The 27,567-nt window shown below is 34.4% G+C and overlaps 1 protein-coding gene across 6 annotated transcripts in view; it reads right to left on the reverse strand.

Moving 5' to 3' along the window:
* Csmd3 (CUB and Sushi multiple domains 3) overlaps positions 1-27,567 on the reverse strand; it is a 1,141,260-nt gene that overhangs the window by 313,440 nt on the left and 800,253 nt on the right. For all 6 annotated transcript variants that reach the window (XM_087190703.1, XM_087190702.1, XM_087190706.1 and 3 more), the window contains 2 exons: positions 16,121-16,290; positions 6,997-7,153 (listed from right to left, as the gene is read on the reverse strand). In XM_087190703.1, the coding sequence (XP_087046829.1) occupies positions 6,997-7,153; positions 16,121-16,290 (327 nt within the window). The remainder of the gene's footprint in view (positions 1-6,996; positions 7,154-16,120; positions 16,291-27,567) is intronic.

The following is a 27,567-nucleotide window of genomic DNA, read 5'->3' on the forward strand; positions in this document are numbered from 1 at the left end:
GGTTTTGTTGTGTCTATTACAGGGTTACCAGAAAGAGTGAGGTTTTAGAGAGCATATTGTCTTATGATAATAATTTCTAGAACTTCCACTCAACTTTAGAAGGAAAAAGTAATATTATCTCATTTTACTCCCTATAGCAGAGATGGCGAACCTTTTAGAGCTTTCAGTGATATGAACAGCCCACTGTGGCCACATGCCATAGGTTCGACACCACTGCCCTATACTGTGTAGAAAAGCCAGCTATGCCTTTGTGAGTTCCACCTCATGGCAATATCAACAAGTAATTTGGGTTGTATATAACACCTGAAGATATTCCTCTTACCAATCTTTATTTGGAAGAAGATTTCATATTTCTGAAGTATAACTAGCAGCCATTGTTTTGAGAAAAATGAGAACAATGGCCTGATCCACTGAAGGAGTTGGGTTCTGGGATGTTGGAGGATGGAAGTACAATCATATTCCCTAATGGTTACCATGGTCTGACAAAGTTTGACTCACAGGTGATGGTCATCCAAACTGCACAGCTGTCAGCACTTTGCCTAATCAAACTAATGAAGATGGAGAACTTACTGGCATTTGGGGAAATAGGAACATCTTCCAAAAGACAGAATGAGATTTTCCTTAATAGCTCTAATGATAAGGACTACATAGATTCAGTTTGCTTTACAAAAATAAGGCAGGATTTTTTCTATTAAGTGTAGTGAAGGATTTTCATACCAGGTACCGTATGTATATATTTACTTAAAAGTGGAGGAAGATTTACCAACAATCTTCTTAGTGTATGCAGCAAACATATTATTAATGGGTGAGCAGAATTCTTTCCTAAGAGTCTCATGGTATCATAGAAATACAGGTAGATAGTATGTTCAATATATTTGGACACAATTCTTTTTGGAATATTTTTGACAGCTGTACATTATAGTAAACATGATAAGTTATTTTCTCAGTAGCTCCTCTTCTGCCTCAACAGCAAAATTTGACTTTGTTCCCACCTACAATTTAACCATATCAGGCCATATATCATGGTTGTTTAAGGCTACGACAATTACTTAGTCTGCCAAAAACTTAATTTTCCAGCTTACCTTACTGTAAAATTAACTACATGGTCCAGTTTTGGATGCAGAGAGATAAAGGGATTGTTGACTGAGCCTAATGGAAAGATTTTGTGTTACTGATAAGAGAGGCGTATGTGGTTGGGACTACCTGATCCTCTACTCTTTCTACCTTGAACATACTGAGTCACAGCAGCCACCAGTAAGAATATCACAACAAGGAACATAGAAATATATATATATATATACGAATGAGTAGAAGCCTTTTTAATTTTATCCAGCACCTTAATCACGACTTAACAACCTTCTTTCTCTGCTTAAATGAACAAAATAAATATTAGTTGTTTAAGCCATGGTTAGATGTTCTATTACTTGAAGCAAAAAGCAGTATTTCAGACATTGCTTCCGTGTATCTATTCACTAGTCTTATTAAGTATATAATGAAGGGACCAATAAGAGAGCTAAAATAAAATGCATCTTAAAAGCCTGTAGTAACTTATTTATTCATTTTTATGTCAGTCAAATGCAATTCAGTTTATTTAAAATTGCAGATACTCAGACAATGGTCGGTGTCACTAAGTCAACAAAACTGGCAACAGCATCAAGAGCAACTGTTAACCACCAGAACTGTGAGAAGGATCCAGGTATGTGGGGATAATATAAGTTCAACTGTTTCCCTTGAAATTGCTTAGGGTCTTCCTGGTCTCTGTGTTTCCTCATCCCGTCTGCTCGGAATTTTTCATGGCATTTTTTCTGTGAAACCACAGTCTCCATATTTAACATTACATCTTCATGAAACCTTACCTGACCCTCTCTCACTAATTGTCCTACAGATTTGACTCTTTCTACATGAATACTGCCACCTTCTCTGAATTTCCCAGGGTTCTTCCAGATGTTTTGCAAACAATGTTTGAAGTTTTGTAAGGAAAACATACCATGGAAGGGACATGCTGGAATTTGCCTTAAACATGCCTCTACTCAGATAATTGAACACTAAAACATGGTCTTTTCCTTTTTCTCCCTTATATTTGAACACCTTATGCACACTATCTTATATTCAGAAATTGGTTAGTTACTGCCTCTAAACATTTGTGAACATTTAAAATGTAGCCCAAATGAACCTTCTCAAATTATAAAAGGATTTTATAAAATCAGTATTCACACTACATTTTAATTTACCAGGAGTACTTAAAAAGGTCCAGTTGAACTCAAATGAAATAGTCCCCTAAGAATCATGCACAATATATTTGGAAAGAAGTATAACCACAAAGCAATGTGCTGTTATATTAGCTGTAAACAACCACAGAATAAATGTCAAGATGTTAGCTAGTTTCCTCTACACAAATGACAGACTCACTGAGGGAGAAATAGGACAAATAATTCCTTTCACAATAGCATCCAAAAACCTGAAATACCTAAGAATCAACCTAATGAAAGAAATCAAAGACCTCTTCTCTGAAAACTATAGCACTCTGAAAAGAGAGATTGAAGATGATATCAGAAAATGGACAGACATCCCCTGCTCCTGGGTAGGAAGGATTAATGTAGTGAAAATGGCCATACTTCCAAAACTGCTACATAGATTCAATGCAATTCCAATTGAGATCCCAGCAGCATAATTCATGGACCTTGAGAAAACAATCCAAAAATTCATATGGAACAAGAAGAGACCCAGAATAGCAAAAGCAATTCTAGGTAACAGAGACATGGCAGGGGGACTCACGACCCCCAACTTGAATCTATACTACAAAGCTACTGTGATAAAAACAGCATGGTACTGGCAAAGAAACAGACCTGAGGACCAGTAGAACAGATTAGAAGATGCAAGAACAATGCCAGATACATTCAGCCATCTCATCTTCAATAAATGAGCCAAAAACCCTCACTGGAGGAAGGATAGCCTCTTTAATAAATGGTGCTGGAAAAATTGGGTTTCAACTTGCCAAAGATTAAAACTAGACCTATATCTCTCACCATGCACTAAACTGAAATCCAAATGGATTAAAGATCTGAATATTAAAATAGAAACACTGAACCAGTAGGAACAGAAGTTAGGTAGAACTCTTGAAGACGTCGGTGTAGGAAAAGATTTTATGAACAAAACCTCAGTTGCCCATGAAGTAGCACAAACAATCAACAAGTGGGATCTCTTCTTATTGAAAAGCTTCTGCGCAGCAAGAGAAACCACCAGCAGTGTGAAGAGACAACCCACAATGTGGGAAAAAATCTTCACCTGCTCTTCCTCAGACAAGGGTCTACTATCTTGAATCTATAAAGAATTTAAAAAGATCAGACCTCCCAAATTTAAACACCCAATCTGAAAATGGGCATCTGAAATGAACAGACATTTCTCAAAGAAGTAGAAATACCAAATAAATACATGATAAAATGTTTAACATCACTGGTCATTCGAGAGATGCAAATGAAAACTATGCTGAGATTCCACCTCACTCCAGAAAGAATGGCTGCTATTATGAAATCAACCAATAACAAATGCTGGTGGGGCTGTGGGGAAAGAGGAACCCTGCTCCACTGCTGGTGGGAGTGCAGACTGGTGCAACCACTGTGGAAATCAGTATGGAGATACCTCAAAGAACTAGGACTAGAAGTCCCATTTGACCCAGCTATTCCCCTGCTGGGGATCTTCCCCAAAGAATTAAAAGAATCATACCACAGTGATATATGTGCACCCATGTTCACAGCAGCACAGTTTGTAATAGCTAAAACTTGGAAACAGCCCAAATGCCCATCAACTGGAGACTGGATAAAGAAAATGTGTTTTTTTTAATAAAATGGAGTACTACTCAGCCATAAAAAATGAGAAATTAGAGACATTTATAGCTAAATGGATGCACATTGAGGCGATACTCTTAAGTGAAATAAATAGGACACACATGTATAAATACTGAATAGTTTCTTTGGTGTGAGAAACTGAAAGTGTAAATAAGGACTAAAACATATAATAGATAATGTGAAATAGGAAGAAAAGGGGCAAAGTGGAAGGGGAATTGGGAGGGGTAGGGGAAAGGAAAGAAGGGAATGAAATTAATATGAGAAAATGGAAAAATAGGAACAAAATATTTGTAAATAGGGAGGAATGGAGGGGTTGAAGGGAGGGCTGGGCAAGGGTGAAAAATAAGAACCAAGAGAGATTATGTAAAGGTGCAAATTTCTAATGATGAATGTCATTATATTGTATACCTAAAATGTACCAATAATTAGAATGAATATTCGATAATGCAAAATAGGAAGAAAAGGTCCAAAGGGGTAAGGGTAGTGGGAGGGGCAGGGGAAAGGCAAGAAGGGAAAGGAAAAATGATGAGAAATGGAAAAAATGGAAATAAAGTCTTTGTAAATAGGGAAGGATGGATGGGGTGAAGAGAGTGGATAAGAATGGGGAAAAAAATAAGAACCAAAATGCATCATGTAAAGGTGCAATTCCCAATGAGAAATGTAAATATGTTGTATACCTAAAATGTACCAATAAAAGAATTTAAGAAAAAAAAAATGATGTTAGCTAGTTCTGGCTGAAAGTGTCAGTGGGGAGACATCTGAGATGGATCTTAGAGTTCAGTGCTCATTTGATGCCCATCTGAAAGATGGACAGGGCCCAATCTGAAGAGAAGCCACCTGCATCTGGGTGCTACAGCTGGAAGATGAAGAATATGTATTTGGAAGATGAGGAAAAATTCTTTCAAAGTTAAATCTGAGGTTGACTTCTTAGATAAATGCAGATATGCAGGAGAGTTGCCAATGTAAACAGCAGAAGTAATACTTAACAATAAATACAATTGATAACAAATATGTTACTACTTTTAGGACTCTCCTCCATAGAAGGGCTCATAATACAACTGTTTCTTCACAAAAGTGCATAACCACTTACCCAATTTGTGATCTCCAGAGACACCCTGAAGAAGACTCTGAATCATTTAGAACCAAAATGGAGATTACAACATTTTAACTTCATCTTTGAGAATGAAAATGATTCACAGAAATATATTTGTCCTCCTAAATAATAATTGCTTTTACACCCTCTTCTCAACTCAATAGTTTACAATCTTTATGACAACACATCTGCTGTAATGAACAGCTAGTTATTAAGAAAAGTAACTCCAAAAATTTTCTTATAAAGGTTTTTCTTTTTTGACAGTTTATAGGTCATACTGTTGATAATAAAGTAAATGATTTTACTTATTCCAGACACCTTAGCAACCAATACAATTTTAAATGAAAGTATCTCCAACAATTTCTAGTATCTTTGTACAATAATCTTGTTACACAGATTTTATGTATCAGAAAAAGAAATCTAGAATTTCTCTATGAAACTTGTAAACATTTTATACAATAAGAAATGCAAAATATAGCAGAACAAAGAAAGATTATTAGGAAAGTATTATGGTTGTTACTGGCAATCTTAAACTGACTGCAATCCTATTAGAAAATAGAGAAAGGGCAAGAGGAAAACAATTGTTTTTAAATAATTCCCTTTCTCAGGGATCACAGAAATTTTATATGAACAATAGTACTCAGTAACACCACTTTTAGTCCATCTTACAATAATACCTGCAGACACAATTTGGTGGGACATTCTTCTTCGGCAGGGATTCTTGAGAAATCATTTTGGAAACACATTTCTGAGGATTTCAAAGTAGGTATACAGTATTACGTTTGTTCAATCAAGTGTTGTTAATGTCCATGATGTAATAATTCTACTACAGGTTGAAAAAAGCCTTAAAATAAATTGGTAGCAAAAGTAATCGCTCAGTATTATGGACCCAAATATATTAATATAACGTATCATTAACTCTTCTCCTTCCTCTTTCTCATACCAATGAGACAGAACATTTTAACAAGCGATCATTTCACTCAAATTCCTTTAAAAGCCCAACATTATAATCTTTGGTGCAGTAACATTTTTAATTCTTCTATTTTTATTTCTACTCATCTGACTTCTTGAGAAACTGCATAAGGGATCGGATTTTTATGAATATTGAGCAGTGAAGACTTCTGAATATTGCTACTTAATGAATTGTTCTATATTAAATATTTGAGTATTCCAAACTTCCAATCACTAATTTGATCTGACAGATTGTAAATTTATTAAATTAAAAAAATAATCATTTGTTTTACATATTTTCTCTTTTTTTTGTTACCTAAGATCAAACTCAGGACCTTGCCCTTGTGAAGCAGGCGGCGGAACCACTGAGCTAAATCCCCAGCCCTATACTTTGTTTTCTTACTGCTACATAACTGTGTTACATAGTAACTCAACATATAGTTTTGAATAGATTTGCTTGCTCGTTGATGTAACTAGTTCATTTCTTATATTATGACACTGGTAAAGTGCATTCATTTAATTCACATAACAATCAATGTAACCACCTACCTATAATTACCAGTCATTGAACTTCTACTATTTGTCAGAAGCTGACATTGATATAAGAAGTCTGCGTGAATTCATTAATAAGAAAATTTAGCACAAGGCACAGCAAATACAATTTTAGGTAAGTTTTAGTTTGAAATCATCTGACACCATCCAGTTATCATTAATGACTGACCAAGAATCATCATTGTACAAGCATTGTCTGCAGTTTGCAATTAGATGAGAACTCAAATATCTGTTAAGAAGCTTAATTGCATTTCTTAAATATTGGATAGGGAGAATCCTGCTATTTAAAATACATAGAAACGAATAAACCCAGAGTTCAAAATCATTCATTCTCTCTGAACCTTAGTTGTATCAGTTGTAAAGATGACAACACCTAAATAGCTTTAATTTATGCAGTGAGTTGTTGGGGTAAAATAAAGTTATATATGGAGAAGGCAGTTATAAACACCAAGTTGATAATCAAATACTACACCTTGCCTCACATTACATGTTGTAGTTATTTACTAAATATTCAGCAGCAATATTTAACCATTTTATTTTTTCCAAAATACTTACTAGTATAAACAAGTTGAAAGCCTTCATCTGTCCCTTCAGAATCAGAATTAAATTCTAGCCAGAGCTGATTTGAAGTACTACTAAGTGTGAGTCCTCGCATAGATGCACCAGTAAAAGCACCTAATAGGTGTGTCGTTTTATCCTTTCCATCATAAATCTGCAAAATATATTTAAAGTTAAAATGTAAATGTTGCGATAATAGCCAATTCCTATTCATCTTTCCACCATACTTATTCTTTTGAAGATTAAACTTCTTATACTTTAATCTGTTTTCTTTTATCCATGAATTACAGACATGTCTTCAGTCAATGTAGGTTCTTTCCACTAAGATCAGAGCCATGCAGTGTCATTATCATTACTTGCTCTACTCTCCCCATCTTGATAAACTGAAGTTTTGGTTTTTTTACTATAATTAATGGTGAAATAAACAACCTTTTACATGTGATCCCATGGGCTTATGATACTTGCATTTCAGTAAGTTTTCAAACTACGGGATTTCTGTACCAATGTGTTCATGTACTTCCAGATTATATTTTTAAACATTCACAATAATTAATCTCAAGGTTGGCCAACAATGCATAATATTATTGAATTTCCTTTATGACTTCATTTTCAGTGTGGTCTTTATTATCCCCAGTCAGTGAAAATTGTTTCTTGGGAGCAATAACATTTTAGATATGTGAATGATTTGTGGTATTCCAATGATCAATTCTACCTAACAAATCTACATATTTTTTTCACTACTAAGTATTGAACCTAGGGCCTCACTCATGTTAGACAACCACTCTATCACTGAGCTAAATCCCTAGCCCCCACCAGGCAAATCTTCCATAGCATTTACTTCCCCAGAGCAGAAGAGAGGGGTGACTTAGGTGAATAACACTGCAGATAAAAACCTGGGAAATTCTGCTTCAAAACTTACTTGTTTTTTGCTGCAAATTACTTACCCACTACCTAGTATTAGAGTAAAAATTAAGTCCCTGCATTCCTACTCCAGTGATCTTGCTTCAGCAAGTGATTCCCCAAAGTGGAACTCATAAGAATCACTTTCAGGTGGCATACTAAGTTTTATTAGTAGCATTTATGTACATGATACATTTTTCTTGTGTTAAGTCTTCAGGTTAAAATTAAGAATCTATTTAGAATATATTTCACACAATTTTCTTTTTTCAAATTATCTTTATCACATTAATATTGATATCACACTAACTTTAAAAATTGAGAAAATTTCATTATACTTCTAATATTTGCATTCTTCAAATAACCTAGTGCATGTTTTATACTTGCAGGCTAAAGGCTTTCATCAGTTTAGGAAAACATTCTAGTGCTTTTGGTTATTTAATTACTACTTGTCTATCTCCCCTCCAATCTGATCTGCCTATTGTTTGCATAGTAATGTTCCAATATTGTGCTGCAATTTTCTCTCATAAAATTTACATCTGTGTCTTTCCTCTGTAATATAAACAATCTTCTACTGGATGTTTCTTAGTAGCAACTGGGTTATCTGCAGCAACTATGATCTTTGAAGTCTTCCACTGATACCTTAAAATTAAAAACTATGGGTCAACATCACTGGTCATTCAAGAGATGCAAATGAAAACAACACTGAGATTCCACCTCACCCCAGAAAGAATGGCTGCTATCATGAAATCAACCAATAACAAATACTGGTGGGGCTGCGGGAAAAGAGGAACCCTGTTCCACTGCTGGTGGGAGTGTAGACTGGTGAAACCACTGTGGAAATCAGCATGGTGATACCTCAAAGAACTAGGATTGGAAGTCCCATTTGACCCAGCTATTCTCCTGCTGGGTGTCTTCCCCAAAGAATTAAAAGAATCAGGGCTGGTGATTTAGCTCAGTGGTTTAACCGCCTGCTGCGGGAGAGCGAGGACCTGAGTTTGATCCCCAGTACCAAAAAAAGAATCATACCACAGTAATATATGTGCACTCATGTTCATAGCAGCACAATTCATGATAGCTAAAACTTGGAAGCAACTCAATTGACCACTGACTTGAGAGTGGGTAAAGAAAATTTTTTTTTTTTTTTAATAAAACTGAGTGTTACTCAGCCACAAAGAATGTGAAACTAGAGACATTTATAGCTAAATGGATGTACATTGAGACAATACTCTTAAGTAAAATAAATAGAACTCACACGTGTAAACACCGAATAGTTTCTCTAGGGTGAGAAACTTAAAGCGTAAATAAGGACTAAAAGATATAATGGATAATGTGAAATAGGAAGAAAAGTTGCAAGGGGGAAGGGGAAGTGGGAGGGGTAAAGGAAAAGAAAGAAGGGAATGGAATATGAGAAAAAAAATGGAAACAAAGTCTTTGCAGATAGGGACAGGTGGAGGGGTTGAAGGGAGGGCAGGGGAACGGGGAAGAAATAAGAACCAAGATGGATTAGGTAAAGGTGCAAATTTCCAATGATGAATGTCATTATACTGTATAATTTAAATGTACCAATAATTTTAATAAAAATTAAAAAAAACTATGTGTCAAGTTGTAAAAAAAAGTATTTTTCTGGGGTGTAGGATACTTTAATTATATTTTCTAAAGCTTTCTTATTACTGTGTTTGTTTGTTTTTGGATGGGGGGATTAAACCCAGGGCCTCTTGCACTGAGGTGTACCCCCCGCCTATTCTTCTATTCCACTCCTATTCTCTTTTCTTCTCTTCCCTTCTATTTTTTTTGTTTTATTTTGTTTTCAAGACAGGGTCTTGTCACATTGCTCAGGCTGACTTCCAACTTGTGATCTTCCTGACTCAGTTTTCCTAGTAGCTGGGATTACATGTATATTCCATGAAAGACTTCTCAGTACTTTAAAAAGTGATGACTGCATTTAAAACTTCTCTTTTACTCTTGTATTAGGTATTTAGTTAGGTCTTTCTCCCTCTGCTTATTGAATTTCCTTAATTATGCATTTAATTAAGATATTTCATATTTTCTTATTACTGTGACAGGCTTAAATGATTATTATATCTAACAATGTAAAAAGCAACAAAATAATTCAACACATCTTTAGTTCCACACTTTTGCTGGGTCCTATGGATAAGATTAAGAAAACATCATTCTTAATTTGAAGATTTTAAAAAAAACAACCAAATTTTGTTTGTCACATTAAAGACACTTTCATCAAAACTACTTTTTAAAGCCAGAAGCATACTTCTTTTTTTTAAAAGTAACTTTAAGCCATAGTTAAAAAGTAACCATTGAAAGAAAAGATATGATAAAAGAAATAATGCTTTAAAAATATAATTATATTAACACTCGGCTAAGAGAACCTAATTCAGTACTAAAACCCACTATCTACAATTTACTTAACAATGTGTAATCAAAAGGTAGAAAGTAAATAATATGTAAGTTCCACCATAAAATGAAATTTAATCATTCAAGTATGAAATATTTAATGCATAAAATCCCTCAATCAAAATGAAAAACAAATATCAATTTAAATATTTTTTAAAAGAAGTTTTATAGGTCAATGCTCTTTAAGTTTAAATAAAATCCTTCAAGTATATTGAAATATACGAAAGCATAAAGGTAACAAGGAAGAGCAAAGCAATGTAATTAATTGAAGACAAATTACCTTTAACATAGACATGAATGAAAACATACAAATAAGAAAACAAAATAAACAAGATGTGCCTCTCTTCCAAAAGTAAATTTATAGTTCAGAGTGGTTAAACTAGATCTGATTAGAACTACATAGAGCTCTTATTTGAGACTGCCACTTTTTAATCTTACTATTCTAATTAAAATTCAGATCTTTAAATATATTTTTATTGAGTCTATCTTCCTTTTTCTGTTTTTATATTTTTACATTGACTTAAGAGTTAATATCATGGAAAGCTATGACAACTTCTATAATATTAATGATATTCTGATGAGATTGTAATTTATTAAAAGGTTGCAATTCATTTGATTATATTACACCAGAAATAAGTAGAATTTAAAATTGCCATATTTTAATTATCAAACCTGATCAAGGCCTTAGATTAGTTATGGTATGCAGACCCTTTTAAATCTGTCACGTGAAACTATATTATGGCAAACTGCTATCATCATTCAGAACACTTGTGAAGAGGGATATCATAAATGTGTGATTAGAAAACATTCTCACTTTTTCATGAGTTACCATGTAAGGTGTTACCTGAATCTAAAAGCAGAAAGTAAATTGAAAAATGAAAATAAATAACACATACACATATGTATGGTGATTCAAACCTTCATATTATTTCTCCTCTAGGATACTAGAATTTTCATTTTTGGTCTTTTGCTTTATAGATTGTGATTTGGAAACAAATCTGTTTTTAAAATAAATTAATTGTCCAAGTCTGAATGAAAAATAATTGCAGTATTTAACCAAAAAGAGTTTTGTTCTAAAACTTATTCTACTTGCCCTAAAGATAATATGAAACAGAGTATAGAATTTGTATTTGTATTCAGTTGTTTTTTATTAGCTATATATAGTTTATCTTCAATTATATGAGTCCATATATTTTACTAAGGGAGTTGACGGCCTAAGGGTCAGCTTTCTAGGAGCTTTGATAAATTTAAAACAAAGTTGAAGTCTCATCTCTATATCAAAGTCTTGTGTTTTGTGAAAAATTAGTTCATATTTCTGACCTCAATTATGGAAACACATAAAAGGCCTAACATGGTGGTCTCCTCAGGGGACATTTAGAGAAAGCATTTGAGGCAGGAAGTAAGCAAGGATTACCCGGGAACAGGAATTAGACCTGGTTGGCGTGTGTGTGGTTTTGGATCACAGGTATGTGGGTTGGAAAATGTTCAACGGTTCTCAATCAAGTCTGGTGAAAATGTATTCTCATTTATAACTTTTAAAGATTTGCTTTTATAGAAAGATGACAAAGCTTCTGAAAAGGGTTTGAGGATAAACGTTTTGGGCTTCTCAGGACAGTACTACTTCTGTCATCACCATTTGGTCCTACCCTTGTGGCACAAACATAGCCACAAGTAGTGAGTGAATGAATTACCATGGCTTTCTCCTAACAAAATTTTATCTACAGAAAGGGTGTCAGCCCAGTGCAGGGACAGGTATCTACTCCCCTCAGCTGCTTCGGAGGCTGAGTCGGCAAGATCACTTGAGCGGGAGTGCTGGACAGCCTAGGCAATGTGGGAAAGCCCATCTCTTCAAAAACAAATAATAACAGCATGGCGTACCGCCCAATTTGGTCCTTGAGCGGTTGTTTTCCAACTCCTGGTATTAAGGAGGTATAGCATACAAATTTTAAATTCTTAATAAAATACTCAATATTATTATAAATTCCATGTAGCTAAATAATTCTCCCAGGATGCTTTCATTGTTCTGCCAAACTTTTCTGTATAAATAAAATATGAGTGAAACTGACAAAAGGAGTTCTTAAATGAATATTGCCTGTGGTTTTTTTCATGTTAAGAGGAAAGAGCAACATCAAAAACCCGATTATATCAGAACTTTACAGGTTTGCCAGCAATATGAGCAACTTTACTGAACAGAATGTAATTTTGAAATACTAGAAAAACATTTCTTCAATATCTTGTGCTATTTGCAATATAGTAGCGATTGACACAACCCATTTCTACATAACCCTAGATAATGAATAAAATAATAAATCCATCCAGGATTTGTATTGCTTGCTGATTGCTATGGCATAAACAGTTTATGGAAAATGCATATCCAGGTATTCACATATTATTGGAAGTGGCAACAGAAAGAGGCACACCTAGAGACACAGTGGCTGTAAACAACTTCTATCAAAGGGCAAAAATAATGACAATGTATTTTAACGATCTTAATTGGCTTTACATTCTAATCTAGAGTTGTTTAACATTTCATTCCATAAAACAGAATACATTTCTTGATGGAGGAAGTTGGTTTTATAAACAGAGACAATGGGCTGAAGAAGGCAGAAACAAAGGAACAAAAAAGCAAATTGATCCTTACAAAATTACTTGTGAGGTGGAAACAGGGAGATATGTAACAAAAATGATTAGTTAACATCAGGCTCTTTCCACTTGTGTACTTTGTGAAAGGATTAATACAAAGGGAATGTCATTATCCTGCCAACTAGACCTGGCCTGTTTGGGAAATTTGGCTGTTATCTGTAATCATGATTTTCCAAAAGTTCAGATAAACAGCTTAGTTTCAGTTTGTTGATGTGGAACTTCCCCACATGGGTGACTGTTTTGAGTTTTTAGCTTGATCTGTTTGAAGATCTTAGTCTAAACAATGGCTTTTTATCATTTTTATTCAGTCTCTCAAAAGCATTATTAAAGTAATTAGGAAATTGGAAGTTGAATTTACTACTTTTTAGAAATATAATTTAATTCTAATTAATAGTAATTTCATTACAGTCTATTTCATAATATAATTTTTAGTAATAGTTACATTTAAAATTCAGCTTTCAAAATTACTGAAAATTTAACCATTGTCTTTTACAACTGTTATTCCAAACTCTTGTTATAGAGTTTCCTATTATTATAAGAAAGAAACTTGAAAATCATGCACTGTGGAAAACAACAAGAAAATAATCTCTTGATCATAGCTCTAAAAGAATATAATTATTCAGGTCCTTCATCTCTCTTATTTTTCATTTACATGTCATTTTTTTTTCCAAACTCTCCTTCAGATTCTCAAGACCAATTTCAAGTCATTATAGTGGCTCCTCTCCATAATCATCCATTAAGAATAAATTTTGTATAAGAAATAATTATTTAAAATACCCAATGCTACAGTGCTAGCTGTGGTGAAAAGATTGCCTCAGTTTTTGTAGCTGCTAAATTGTTTTATCTAAACCTAGTGCTTAGTCTTTATTAAAAAATAAAACAGCACAAGAATAACAAAAACAAAAATAGTATTTCTGATTGGTATTCAGGTTACTTCCTATCAGTCTGGCAATCAGAACTATTCACTATCCATCGTTTAAAGCCTAAATACAATAACCACCTCCTCTAACTGTTATTTGAAAGAATTAATTAAATTATGTATTACAGGGCTGGGGATTTAGCTCAGTGGTTCTGCTGCCTGCCTCACAAGCACAAGGACCCGAGTTCGATCCCTGGTACCAAAAACAAAACAAAACAAAACAAAAAATTATGTATTACAAATGAGGGTGCAGGCAGACATTCAGTACTCCTGCCATACCTCATGTAAAAAGAACAGAAAAGTACATTCTATCAGATTCCAACCAACCTAGAAAAACATTCCTTTGGTAAGTTAAGAAAAGAGCAAATGAGTTATGCTCTGATTCAAACTTAAGACAGAACTTTACGTCTTAGCCATTTCGATGAAATAATGACAGAACTCAAGGTAGGAGAAGAAAAAAAAAAACAACTGAGTGGTGAAACAACTGGGTCAGAGCCAACTCCGTGGAATTCTGGTGCGACTCAGTGTCATACAGAGAGTCACTGAAAAGCGCCGAGCACAGGATACTTGCAGGAGCTGGAGATTCTGCAGTTGGCAAAGCTCTAGCCTCGCAGTGGATGCCTACCTGAACTCCTGACTACAGGCAGAATGGTAAACGAGCTCCACTGAAGACCCTGAAATTTAAGTATTTTTCTACCTTCTTCTATCTTTCACCATCTTGTCACCTTAAATTGTCACTTCTTACTGAGGTCCTGCCTTTCGCAACTTAATACGTATCACATACATTCCTTACTCTAAATAAGAAAGACTTTAGTTAGAAAGCACTCTGAGTTACACATTGGGGCTATTTTACTTATAAAAGACATCGTCTCTTAAGCCAAATGAATTTTCCAAATAATAAGCATCATTCAATATTGAAAAGTAATATATACATTTTAAGTATTTCAAAGAGAAAGGAGAGAATGTTGTAGGAAGACTCATGATAGTTACGAATGGTTGGTTTGGGAAAACAGTGAGTTTAATTCATAAATACATTTGATACAGATAATGATTAGTGACTAGGATTACAGCTTTTATGTATGCCTTCATACATTTTTCCCTATAGTAATTCTGAAAAAAAAACTACCGCAGCGAATAATATATATATAATATATATATGCATCCCATTAGTCTTAATATTGAGCCCAGTTTAACAAATATAATTATTTTGCTATTATTTGAAGTTCTGGAAATCAAACCCAGGGCTTTGTGCATAATAGCCCAGAGTTTTACCTCTCAGCTATACCTCCACCTGCAAATGTAACTACTTTAACAGGAAGGTACAGGCAATGAAGTGGAGGTGGAAGGGTTTCAAGTGGTGAATTTCTTGAAAAGTGAACAATACAGGAGTGGATGCATTAATTAGCCTTAATTAATATTAAAATTATACACTTTTAGATGTACTGTAGGGAATTTTTCCCAAACTTTATACAAAATTAATTTCGTACTTTGCTTAACAATATCTTCACAATTAGGAAAAAAAACGCATGGTTTTAAAATTTAAATGTTTTTATAAAACCATTTATTTTTATCCTGAGTATCAACTACATTTATCAGATATTTATAATGCAAAATATATTACATAATTATAAAATTGTTTTATTATATATGTGATTTATATTTATTTCCAAAATATTTTCTTTTTTAATAAAAGGACATTTGAATATTTCAAATTTTTATATTAAGTAATTTATACTAAATATATTTGTCAATAAAATTTGTTTCTAAATTTATAGACATTGATTTCTTAGGCTTACATAGTCACAAAATTGATGTCCAGTCTCAAATGCAAATAATTCTTGATATATCAATAGAGATAATTATGTTACTGCATAGACATCAAAATCAAAACAAATCTTCATTATGTTTCTTAAATAAATGTCTTTGTATGTTAACTATGTTTTATATATAACACTTCCTAAATGAGAAATTGTGTGTAAAAAATTTCATATTTTGGTGTTACTGAAATAGGAAAAGTTAAAAATTACAAAAAATTTACCTTTTCCTACTACAAACATTAGAAACAAAACATTCTATTTCTATGAAAGTAATAATAGTACTGTAGGAATTCCTGTATAATATACAATGTAATGTATAAAAGTCAAATGCAATTATGGTTTATTATTTATACATATATACATGTATGTAAATTTATTATGTGTATGTAATGATTAAAATAATCAGAATATAAATATGTCTAAGTTTACCTACCTTAAGGACATCTCCTTGTGCTAAATGAAATGTTCTGGCTGAGATGTTGATTCCTTTTCCTGCTTGAACCTGAATGCTATAAATGCACTCATGGTTGTTTTCGTAGTTGAGTGGATAATTTGGAGAAAGCAAAATTCCTTCATTATTTGTTGCAGATGCACCACATTCAGCTGCAAGTAAAACAGAATATTGAAGTATTGTTTAATAGAAGGCAATATTATTTTCATACAATTTTATGTATGGAAGTGTAAATGCATTGTTTTACCTATGCTCAATAGAAAAATAATGGACAGAATGTCTGTGTGGTTTAGATGATTTATTCTTATCTAAAATAATACATGTAGGGGCGAGGATCTAGCTCATGGTACGGCTGGCTGCCTCACAAGTGCAAGGTCCCAAGCTCGATCACAGTACCAAAATAAAATAAAATAAAGTAAAATAAAATAAAATAAATAAAATAATACATGGCAAGAAGAGACTACTGCCCATGGAGATGACATATGTTTATGAAATCAAATATATAATATATTTTACAAAGTATTACAATTTCCCCTTGAATGACAGGATAGCATAGGAAAGAATGAGAACAAAAAAATTTTCAGGAAGTATTTTGAGTTTATAGATTTCTCTGATACATTTAAATTTGTAAACTAATTCTTTTACATGTGAAACAAAATATAGACATGAATTTTGTCTTAAGATTATTCTAATTTGATTTTATTTTTACCTTTAAAATTATTTTGACCATTTGTTCTTCTAATATTCAGCATTTCCCTCATCCAAGAGCATTAAGAACATAAAGAAAACTAAATACAACATTGTCATTGCAATGGTAAAAATCCAGCAACCGATAAGGATAATAAATTGGGCATCTGGGAAACTGTATTACTTTTCTCAGTTTAAACATAGACTGGGTTAAAACTTACTAATAATAATGTATATGATCCTACTAACTCTGAAGACTAATTGTGCAAAATTTGAGGAAGCATTTAAACACTTAGGAAAACTTGAAATTTCTCAATAAATATAGTTTTATTATAATTGAAAAACCTTGGGCTGGGGATTTAGCTCAGTGGTTTAGTCACCTGCTGCACAAGTGCAAGGACCCAAGTTCGATCCCCAGTACCAAAAAAATAAAAACAAAACAAATAATTGAAAAACCTTGAGGCAATATTACAAAAATCAAACAATAAGTCCTTATAATTATGAAATATGTTCAGAAATTCAATTTACTGATTTTAAAAAATATTCTAATTACTTGCTTCATTACCAAACTATAGAGCAGGAAGATTCATATTTTCAAAGGTTTAACTAAAAAGAAAAAAAACCAAGACATTACATTCCAGAAATAAAACCTAAAAATAATGATTTGTGGGAACAATCATAAGATGAAGACAACGTGTTAAACATCAGTGAACTGCTCTACCTTTTTCAATCCTCAAACATTAAAAAAAATAAGGCCAAAGATAAAAGCCTAATGAGGAAATGAAATGACCAAGAAGATGCAGTGGCTATTCTATCAAAAATGTGTGAAATAATAACAAAAACTAATGGCGCGACGCTAATCACCAACAAGTCACATGAAAAAATACCTCCCAGTACAGTGTTTCTCCCAATCCCTTTTAAACTAAAAGAAAAAAGAGAACCCACAGACTTTCCAGTTTTAAATTGTATTTTATTGTAACATTATTTACACGTATTCAAATAAAAACAGAGATATCTTTATTCTTTGAGTTGCATACAATCATAAACCAAAACAATTTTACAGAGGAGCTAAAAGACAAAATAAAAGTTAAAAATAGCAAAGGGATCCAATGTGACAGAAGATTTTATTTTCCTGAAATTAAATCACCTTTGGCAAAGTATTTCAGAAAACAGCTACTGGAGTGCAGGCTTTTAGAGTCCACTACTTTTTAAATTACACCATGTTATAGAATGACTCAATTCTTTCTCTCCAAGTTCCTCCTACCTGCCAAATGCTAGTGCATGACACTATGTGTCCTTCACATAGTGGGAATTATTCATGTTTTAACCTGTCGGATTTCTTCCCATTAGTTTATTAGGATCAGGGTATGCTTGTGGGTGTATGAAGACAGATGTATCCAGATCACAGAGATGATCTAGAATGCACATATATTTTTATCAGATTATTTAGAAAAAACCTAAACTAAATTATTTTATAGAATCATGGAGCTCTAAAAATATGCTCCTAGTTGAAAATATTGATCCATAGATCGAGTGAGGGCTTTTAAAACTTTGGAGACAGTTTCAAAATTGAGCTCCATTTCTTCTGAGTTGTATGGCTCTGTAAATCAAAGCTTCAATATCATTACTATTGCAAATGGAACTAATACCCTGGGAATTTTGTGTGTGTGCTTGTAGGTATGTATGCATGTGTATGTGTGTGTGTGTGAGAGAGAGAGAAAGAGAGAGAGAGAGAGAGAGAGAGAGAGAGAGAGGGGAAAGACACAGAGACAGATACAGAGAAGATAGAATAGAAACTAGGTAGACAATGCATGTTGAAGATTTATTCCATCCTGGCACATAAGAGCTCAATACATTAAAATTATCATTATGAATGTTGTAAGTATAAATACTAATGGTGACATCATGTCACATATACTAGAAAAATTTCAAAAAAGAAGACTGGGATATTTAAATTGTTCTCAAGATGAAAAAGTCTTTCCAGATGTAGAAATGCATTTATCTGTGAAAAGACAAAGGATTCTTTCTAATTCTAGGGAATTATTTATGATATTATAATTATTTTAGCAACCTGCATAAATTGAGCAAGACACAGATCTTCAAAAATCCAAATCATAAATCACTTCAACTACCTTTTAAAATATAGTAGTAATTTATTAAGTTCTTGACAATTACATTACTAGTAAATGTCTTCTGCCATAAACATTATTGGGTTTGTACTGTGTAATTTAAAGGACGATTACCTTTTATTTTAAAGATAGCTTCTTTTATATTTTAAAAATAGCCTGCTTTATAATTTAAATTGGTTTGCGTTGGCCAAAAGGCATTTTGGACTTGGTAAAGTAAAATTATTCTGAAGGATTAAGGAAATATTTGGATTGAATTAGCATCTTTCTTGTTGCATTTGGACTAGTTATGTAAGCTGTGGACCCCAGTGCAAAATCAAAACTCACTGCCACTTGTTGGAGAAGTTTTCAGAATTTCAAGAGACCAAACAGAGCATTATACCAAGCATGGAGGCCTTTTTTACCATGGAGCCTTGGGCGACTATATGGATTTCACATATATGAATTTTAAATGCATTTATTTCTCACAATAATCCTGCAAGGTACAGCTTATTTTCATCATTTTTATAAAGACACAAAAATGAGCTTTGTTGCCAACATCAAAGAAACAAGTTTAGCAGAGCCGGATATTACACTGTCATTTGTCATTGCCCATGGTGTTCAAGGATGGGTGTATAATTTCTTGCAGATCAAAATATGTTCTTAGGAACAGTAGATAACTTATGAAATTAATTAGTATTTTAAGAGACTCACAAGGGACATTGGTGCATAATGAACAAAGCTTGTTTAGTTTTGCTGTGATTTTAGTTTTACAACAATGCAACCTCATAAAAGCAGAGGTCTATTCATTCTTCCGCGTCCAGTGAGTAATTGGTGTGCAGATAAGTAAGCCTTGACACATGCAATGAAATGTTTTGGGATCTAGAAAAAAATAATAGCAGCCAAAGAGTAGAAGAACATTATTACAGATATGTATTAAAAAGGTAATTATTTACAAATTTAAAAAATAATCCTTTAGTGTGAAAGGAAGCACTACAAATAAGTATTCCAGAAAATAAGAATTTAAAACTATTCCAGATATAATGGCATAAAAGTTACCTTTCTCTTACATTTTTATTGCCTCCTACACTATTCAACTACATTCTATTAAAAAATAAAGAGGATTATTATATGTGGGCTAGGGCTTGTGCTGGGGGTCAGAACATATTCATCTCACATATAATTAATAAATATATATTCTATTACTCATCATTTGCAATGCTCAACATCATTACCTGATATCAAGGGGAAATGCTAAAATATAAAAAATGAAAATCTATTCATAATGTTCCACTGATATACAAAGGACAATGAAAACATTTACTTTTCAGTGTGTTAATAAAATAAAATTTCTGATAAGGATATGTTGAGGAGGAACTTATTTAAGCAAATACCAGGCTTCATGAGTTAACAGATTAATAAAGAATTTATTTTACAAGAAATCTCATCTATGTTTTAATGTTCACATTTGAAATACACTTAAAACTGGCATCCAGTGCTCAATGCAAAACTAGTATTTGCGCAGTACAAGCTCTCTTTCCGTACTTTCGCTACATAAGTTTTTCTTGGATTTGACACTTTAACATTGAAATTAACAAAGATTGCACACCTTGATCATATGCCCAAGTCAAACAGTTGAGCATGCGTCCACCTCAGGTGTGTAGTGAAGTGACACAATGACGTCATTGACATACAAATCTGATCTTATTTTTTCTGTTGAGCAAAATTCTCTGTTATTTTAAGAACATACTCGCTAGCAGCATGTCATAGTTCAGAGGCTATTACACAAGGGCATTTGCAGTCACCCCTCTGCCTTTCTAGCTGTGATCCACACTTCTCTCCCATCCTCCCTAACTCCTGTCATTCAACCTTCGCTCTTCAGCTGTATTGTCATAGTTGCTCACTCTAACCTTTGAACACGCAATTTTCTCTGTATATAAGCAACACCTCTGTCCCCATGGGATGTGAATAAGCAGAAAATAAAGTCTCAGATGAGGACAAAATGACTCAATATTGAATTATACTGTTACGGTTTTATTCCAGCACCCAGTGGCTGTGATGGTGTATGGACATTGTCACTTGTAGTATCAGGAATATTTCTCAGAAGTATTAGTCATGGTTTCACATTCATGAATATACAGGTATTATAAAAAATCAAAACTTTAGTATTTTTATTTTATGTGACATGAATAGCACAGAAAGATTTCACAGTGCATGCTTTAAATTAGAAAATTTAAGTGCTGGGAATTTAGCTCAGTGCCCCACACCTGCATGGCAAGTGAAAGGTCCTGAGTTTGATTCCTAGTACCAGACAAAATATTTTTTAAAAAAATTAAATATCAAATGCATAACAGGAAGAAAATTACTTTAAAAAGGAAAAAAATAAGTATTAGCAAGTTGTGAATGAATATCCTAAAAATATGTTAAAATTAATCAAGATGAGTTAACAGCAGAGTAGCAAATTCCAAGAGTGAAGGATAATTACATAATACTAGTAAGATATGTTACATCAAAGAACATAGACTACACAGGAAAGAGGTGTTAGAGTAAAGGAAGTCCTAGAAATCTGGGTGGAAAAGGTGAGTTGAGAAGTTCTCTCTCTTACCCAGCCACCATAGCACAGACTTACAGTCGCAGCAACTGGGGAGGCTGAGTGAAAGAATCACTGGAGCCCAAGAATCCCAGACCAATCTGGGCAACATAGTGAGATTTCATCTCAAAATTTAAAAAGGAAGGGAAGGGAAGGGAAGGGAAGGGAGACGATTGGAGTGGAGGGGGAGGAAGAAGGGAGTGGAGGAGGATAGGAAAAGGAGGGAGAGGAAGAGGATGGATAAGAAAAGGAGGAGGAGGTAGAGGAAGGGAGAGGAGAGAAAAAGAGAAAATAGAAGAAAGAGGAAAGGAGACAAAAAGAAAAGGAAAAGTAGAAAGAAAAATGTTGTCTCCCAGCCATAGTGGCATTTATGAAAAGTACTCAAATATAACCAAATCATTACAAATCTGTGACTCACTGTGTGGGGGACCGCCCTGTTAATTATGCCCAAAGCAGGCTTTAAGTATTGCAGGCTGTAAAGAGTTCACCCCTCAATTGGCTTATTTTAAGGAGTGAGTCTGACTGAAGCTTATATGACTCAGAAGCACATCATAAGCACTGCAGTAGTGTGCAGGTTAGCATGGGCTTCCCGCTAATGGCCAGAGTGGAGAGAAATAGCCTGTGAAGCTGTGGAGCTCAATATGAGATAGTATAGAAACCGAGGATGAAGCAACTCACACCCAAATTCCTTTCCAAAGACTAAAACTAAAACTTCCTTAACTAGAAAGACAAGGTTCTAATTGCAACTCTGTACTTTTTCTGTTCTGTTCCTAATTCAAGAACGCTTTGCCTTTTCCTTACAAGCCTTGCTTGCATCAGTAACATGTCCATAGCAACTGTATGTCCCCTTACATAGCCCCTGTACCTCAATCTGACCATGATGTCATCAATAAATAGTAGTGGCTTCGACTGGCCAGGATCTTTGCTGGCTGAGCAGCACTGGCCATCCTGGCTCCCCACTCTTTTCTTTAATTTGTCTTTAAGTCTTTCTACAACTCTGTGCCATTCACTGGGCAGGAGACTGGAACCTACTGCAGGGGTCTCCAGTACACTGGATCAAGTAATGTCAAGATTTTCATGCAGAAACTCTTTAACAGTTTATAAAACATGCCTGTGACATAACTTTCACAGTAAAAATAAAACTATGAGATCATTCTAATGGAAACAATGTATTTTTTAACAAGGTACCTAGACTGAGATTGTGTCCTGAAATATTTGAAGTGACTCGACAAAAACAATGAAATGTTCTGATATGAAAAACAAATTGATTGCTTGATTGATTCAATAAATCCTTATTATGTCGTGGATATGAAAGGTAGTTGAAACTCACACCTGGGAATCCTGACCTGTTGTGAGTGATCAGGAGAGTCTTTCCTAAGGGCTTAAAAAGTTCTGGTTTGAGACACATGATGAAGAGAGGAGGCTAAATGAGCTACTTTCTGTTTATTTATTTATTTATTTATTTAGAGATTTGGGTGAGAAATCTATTACTCTCGGATTCAAAGGTTGCAATGTTTTCTGGTTGTAAATATAGTTCTAACCACTTTAACATAAGCCCAGCCTCTTGTTTTCCTCATACTATATCTAGAGCTAAGTCTATATTTTTTTTTGTTTGTTTTTTGTTTGTTTGCTTGCTTGTTTGTTTGTTTGGTACCAGGGATTGTTTAACATGGGACCTTGCACTTTCGAGGCAGGCGGCGGCACCACTGAGCTACATCCCCTGCCCTGTATACTTGACAATTTATATCACTCTCTGATTAGGTCTAAATTTAATAATATAGATTCTTTACAATAGAATCAATGGTAAGGTATCAATACATTTTACTATCTCCTCTCTCTAATATGAATTTGGGAGAGTCATGGTTTTGGTTACTTTTCTGAGTGCTGAGACAAAATATCTGATGCCCAAAGTTAAGGGAAGAAAGGTTAATTTGGCTCATAGTTTGTAGAGGTTTCAGTCTATAGTCAGCTTGCTCCAAGACAGGGTGGCATGGTAGAGGGATGGACATGGCAGACAGAAGGTAGCAAAGCAGTCAAGGGACAAGACAAGCATCCTTCTGTTCCTTATATTGTATACAGGCTCCCCACCCTAGGGCATGTGTGTCATTCACACCATTAATCCTAGACAGAAAACTACGCCAAACCAATCAGTGGACTGATTTAGTAATCACATATCCTTGATTCCAGCACCATACACTCTAGTTCCAGCTGCTTCTGAAGAACCCTACCCCCCACTATGACTGCATGAAGCTTTGAGGGAAGATCTAGACACAAGCCACAACACTCTAACTCTGGCCCTGCAAACACTCATGCACACCCCTTTATGTAGAAGGCATTTAGTCCATCTCTAAGAGTTGCCAAAGTCTAACAGTATCAGCATGCTGAAAAGTCCAAGTCCAAAGTCTCCTCTTAGATTTAAGGCAAACTCTTAGCTGCAAGCCCCTGTACAAACGAGAAGGAAGTTTAACACTTCCAACATTCAATGGCATGAGACAGACATTTTTTATTCCAAAAGTTACAAACGGAGATACAAAGGAATGGGACCAAACCAAGTCAGAATCCAGCAGGATTTCGGCATTCCACAATTCCTCTTCCTGCATCCCTAGCCATCTGTGAGAAGTTGCAAATACCAAAGGCTTTGGGTAGCTCCACCCCTGTGGCACCACGGGTGGTTGTGGCTCCCACAGCTTCTCTCCTGGGCTGTGTCTACACCCTCCTTACAGCTTTCCTTATACAATCCATGCTCCTGGGTTCTTCGGTCTTCTGGGCTCTCCACTGCACCTCTGTCTTCACACTCACAGCTGCACACCCTGCCTGCCCTCTCGGGGGCCCTGCCTGGCCTCCCAGGCCTTCTTTTGGAATCTGGGTGGAAGCCTTCCTGACCCCACAGCTCTTCCATTCTGCATGCCCCTAAAGCCAGTGCCAAGAGGATGACGCCAAGGTCTGCTGCCAGCTTGAGCAGTAGTAGAGAGCCCTTCCTCTCTCTGGGCTGTTGAGGTTGAGTGCCTGGATCGCTGGTCACTCTGAATTCAATTCCAAGGAACAAACTCTCTAGGCTGCTGCCATTTTGGAACACGGTTCTAAGGGGCTTTCTTCTCAAAGCAAAGTCTTTCACTTTTGTAATTTTGAGGTTGCAAAGGGTAGAGGAACGTTGCTTCTTGTGATGCCCTCAGGCCATCTTTTCTAGTCTCCTGTTCCTTCTCAGCAATCAAGATCTTCTCTGCTCTGTCTTTGCAGTCCACAGCTTTACTGGAGCTTACCTTCTGGCCAAACTCAAAACATTTTAAGTCATTCTGCTAGGCTTTTTGCTCTTGATTCTCAACATACAACTGGCGAAAAACCCTCAACAGTAGCCATGCCACTAGCTCAGCATTACACTGCCTTGAAATTTCTTCTGTGAGATTAATTAGTCTGCTGTCCTTAATCTCAATCTCAGGAAAAGTTTCTGGACATAACCAAAATGTAGACAAACTTTCTGCCAAGACATAACACACATCATCTGAACTCCAATATCCAATGCAGTCCTTCTTTCCAGCAGAAACCTCCTCAACCTCTTCTTTACCAGCAGGATTTCTATCAGTCTTCTGGTCTTTTAAGCTATGACTACAATCCCCATGAAGTCCACACCGAGCTGTTCCAGCTGTAGTTTTTCAGTCAGCATCTTCAAACCTTTCCTAACTCTTCCCCTTCCCACAAGGCAATTCCAAGGCTCCTAAACCACATGGTCAGGTATAGTTACAGCTACAACCCCACTCCTGACACAAAATTATGTTTTAGTTACTTTTCTCATTGCTGAGACAAAATACCTGATGCTCAAAATTAAGAGAGGAAAGGTTTCTTTGGCTACCTTAATCCTAGCCAGAAAACTATACCAAACTAATCAGCAAACTGATTCAGTAATCACATATCCTTGATCCCAGCATCATGCACTCTAGATCCAGCCACCTCTGAAGAGCCCTTTCCGTGACTGCATGAGGGTTTGAGGGGACATCTAGTCAAAAACTATAACAGTCATCTTTACATTATAGGAATAATAATATAAAAATACTACATAGTGTAGTGAAGTGTTAGGGAAATAATTTTGGAGATCTGATTGTTAGTGTTCTTTATAGCATATAAATATTTTCTGTGGAATTTCTAGTCTACACATTCTATACATTTAATATACATAAAGTGATGATACCTTTTGTGGAGAATATGATATTAAATATTTTTATTTCAATAAATAGGTTAAAATATATTTGAGTTACTTATATCAAACTCTTTGCTGAATATAAAGATTATATGATGATAAGGGTAGCTTTAGTTGGAGTAGGAGAGAGATGTATACTAGAATCTGGTGATAAGAGCCACTGCTACAGTGAAGAATTCACCAGAGCAGGGACATCCATTGAATTTCCATTTTTTCTCTCTTACTGAAAAACAGACAAGCCCATGCATCATTAATCTCCATTATGGGGGTAAGAAAACCTGGTAGTATCTATTGTGTGCACACTGTCATATATTTTCAGATAAACTGGTAAAATGTATTTTAGTAATTTGGCTGGAATATTTGAAATACGTCTATGATCAGTAAAATCTGCAGTTATTTTTTAAATTTTCACGGCAACTGAGTCTCTTATGGTATTCTGATAGCAGTATTGGTTATTTTAAAATTATTTTGTGAAAGCCCTTAAATATATTTTGGTTAGATTATTTGAAACACTTTGAAAGCTTTCAAGCATAAACATATGGTATGCTAAATCAAATAAGGTGTAGTATTAAGCAAAAATATATTTTCCACATGTTTAATCATTATCAGAAAAAAATAATGATAACATGACTTTGATCACAGAGAATGAAAATCAAACAAAATCAACCCTTTCTCTTTTGTATATAAATTTGCATGTATTTTTATTTTTAGTCATAGAGCAAATTACATTCCAAATATAATTTATATCATATTTTATTAAATTAAAACTCTATTGTTTATAAGAGATGTCATTATTATGACATTATTTATTAAAAGACATTATTTTATATATGATATTGACAATATAATAAAACAATCACTGTGACTTATGTGAACACATAAGAATTTCTTAAATGTTGATTTTAAAGAGGTATCTAATAAATTGTAAAATATATTAGTAGGAGTGATTTTTAAGGAGTATTTCCAGTATGCTTCCTTAAAGTAACAGTTACTAGTAATGTATTTGTTCTTTAGGAAATTTTAGTCAAAATTATGTTATTCAAATAGGAATAAATAGAATTTAGAGAGCAGAGAAGTCTATTATTTCTTGTGACATTACTGAGACTATGAGAAGCTACTACTGTTACACACATTTTACTTTTTCTTTTCTTTGGTCCTTCTTAGAGAGGAGTGGTACTTAACTGGCTTTCTTCTTCCAGCCTCTCTAAATACAATGTACCTATACATCTGAATGCAATTAAGTGCTTTTTGAAATTATTTACAAATCAATAATTTTTAAATTTTTTCTTGGGAAGAAATTACTTTGAGAATTATTGTTTTCTCCTCAAAATTAATTTTAATACATAATGATCATCAGTATTACCATGCAGATTTTTTAACTGCATTTACAGTTGAAGAACCTAGGTTGAAAATATTTTTGTATTGAATATGCAATTGTCTGTCAAAAGTTTGGAGGACTTTTTGTAACTTGACATTGCCCTCTCAGACAGTTATGAGGGTTTAGCTACTAATTACAAATGTTTATCATAGGGGTCAGGGACATACCTCAGTGGTGCCATGTCTGCCTGGCAAGTGCAAAGTTCTTAGTTCAATTCCCGATACCCCTCCAAAAAAGTTTATTATAATAATCATTATGGGGGCTGGGGATTTAGCTCAGTGGTTCTGGCTCCTGCCTCACAAGTGCAAGGTCCCAAGTTTGATCCCCGGTACCAAAAAAAAAAAATCATTATGGATATACCTGGAAAATATTAGTACTTGGGATAAGATTCTCATGTTCATGTGATATGTACTCGCACACATGTTAACTAACTGCTACATGCACTAATGTGGAATCGGTAGTGTGGAAGGGGATGGC

This window comes from Heterocephalus glaber, unplaced genomic scaffold (assembly GCF_053883595.1).
Source record: "Heterocephalus glaber isolate CG9 unplaced genomic scaffold, H.glaber_assembly_v1.0 deba00001555, whole genome shotgun sequence".
NCBI classification, from domain to species: domain Eukaryota; kingdom Metazoa; phylum Chordata; class Mammalia; order Rodentia; family Bathyergidae; genus Heterocephalus; species Heterocephalus glaber.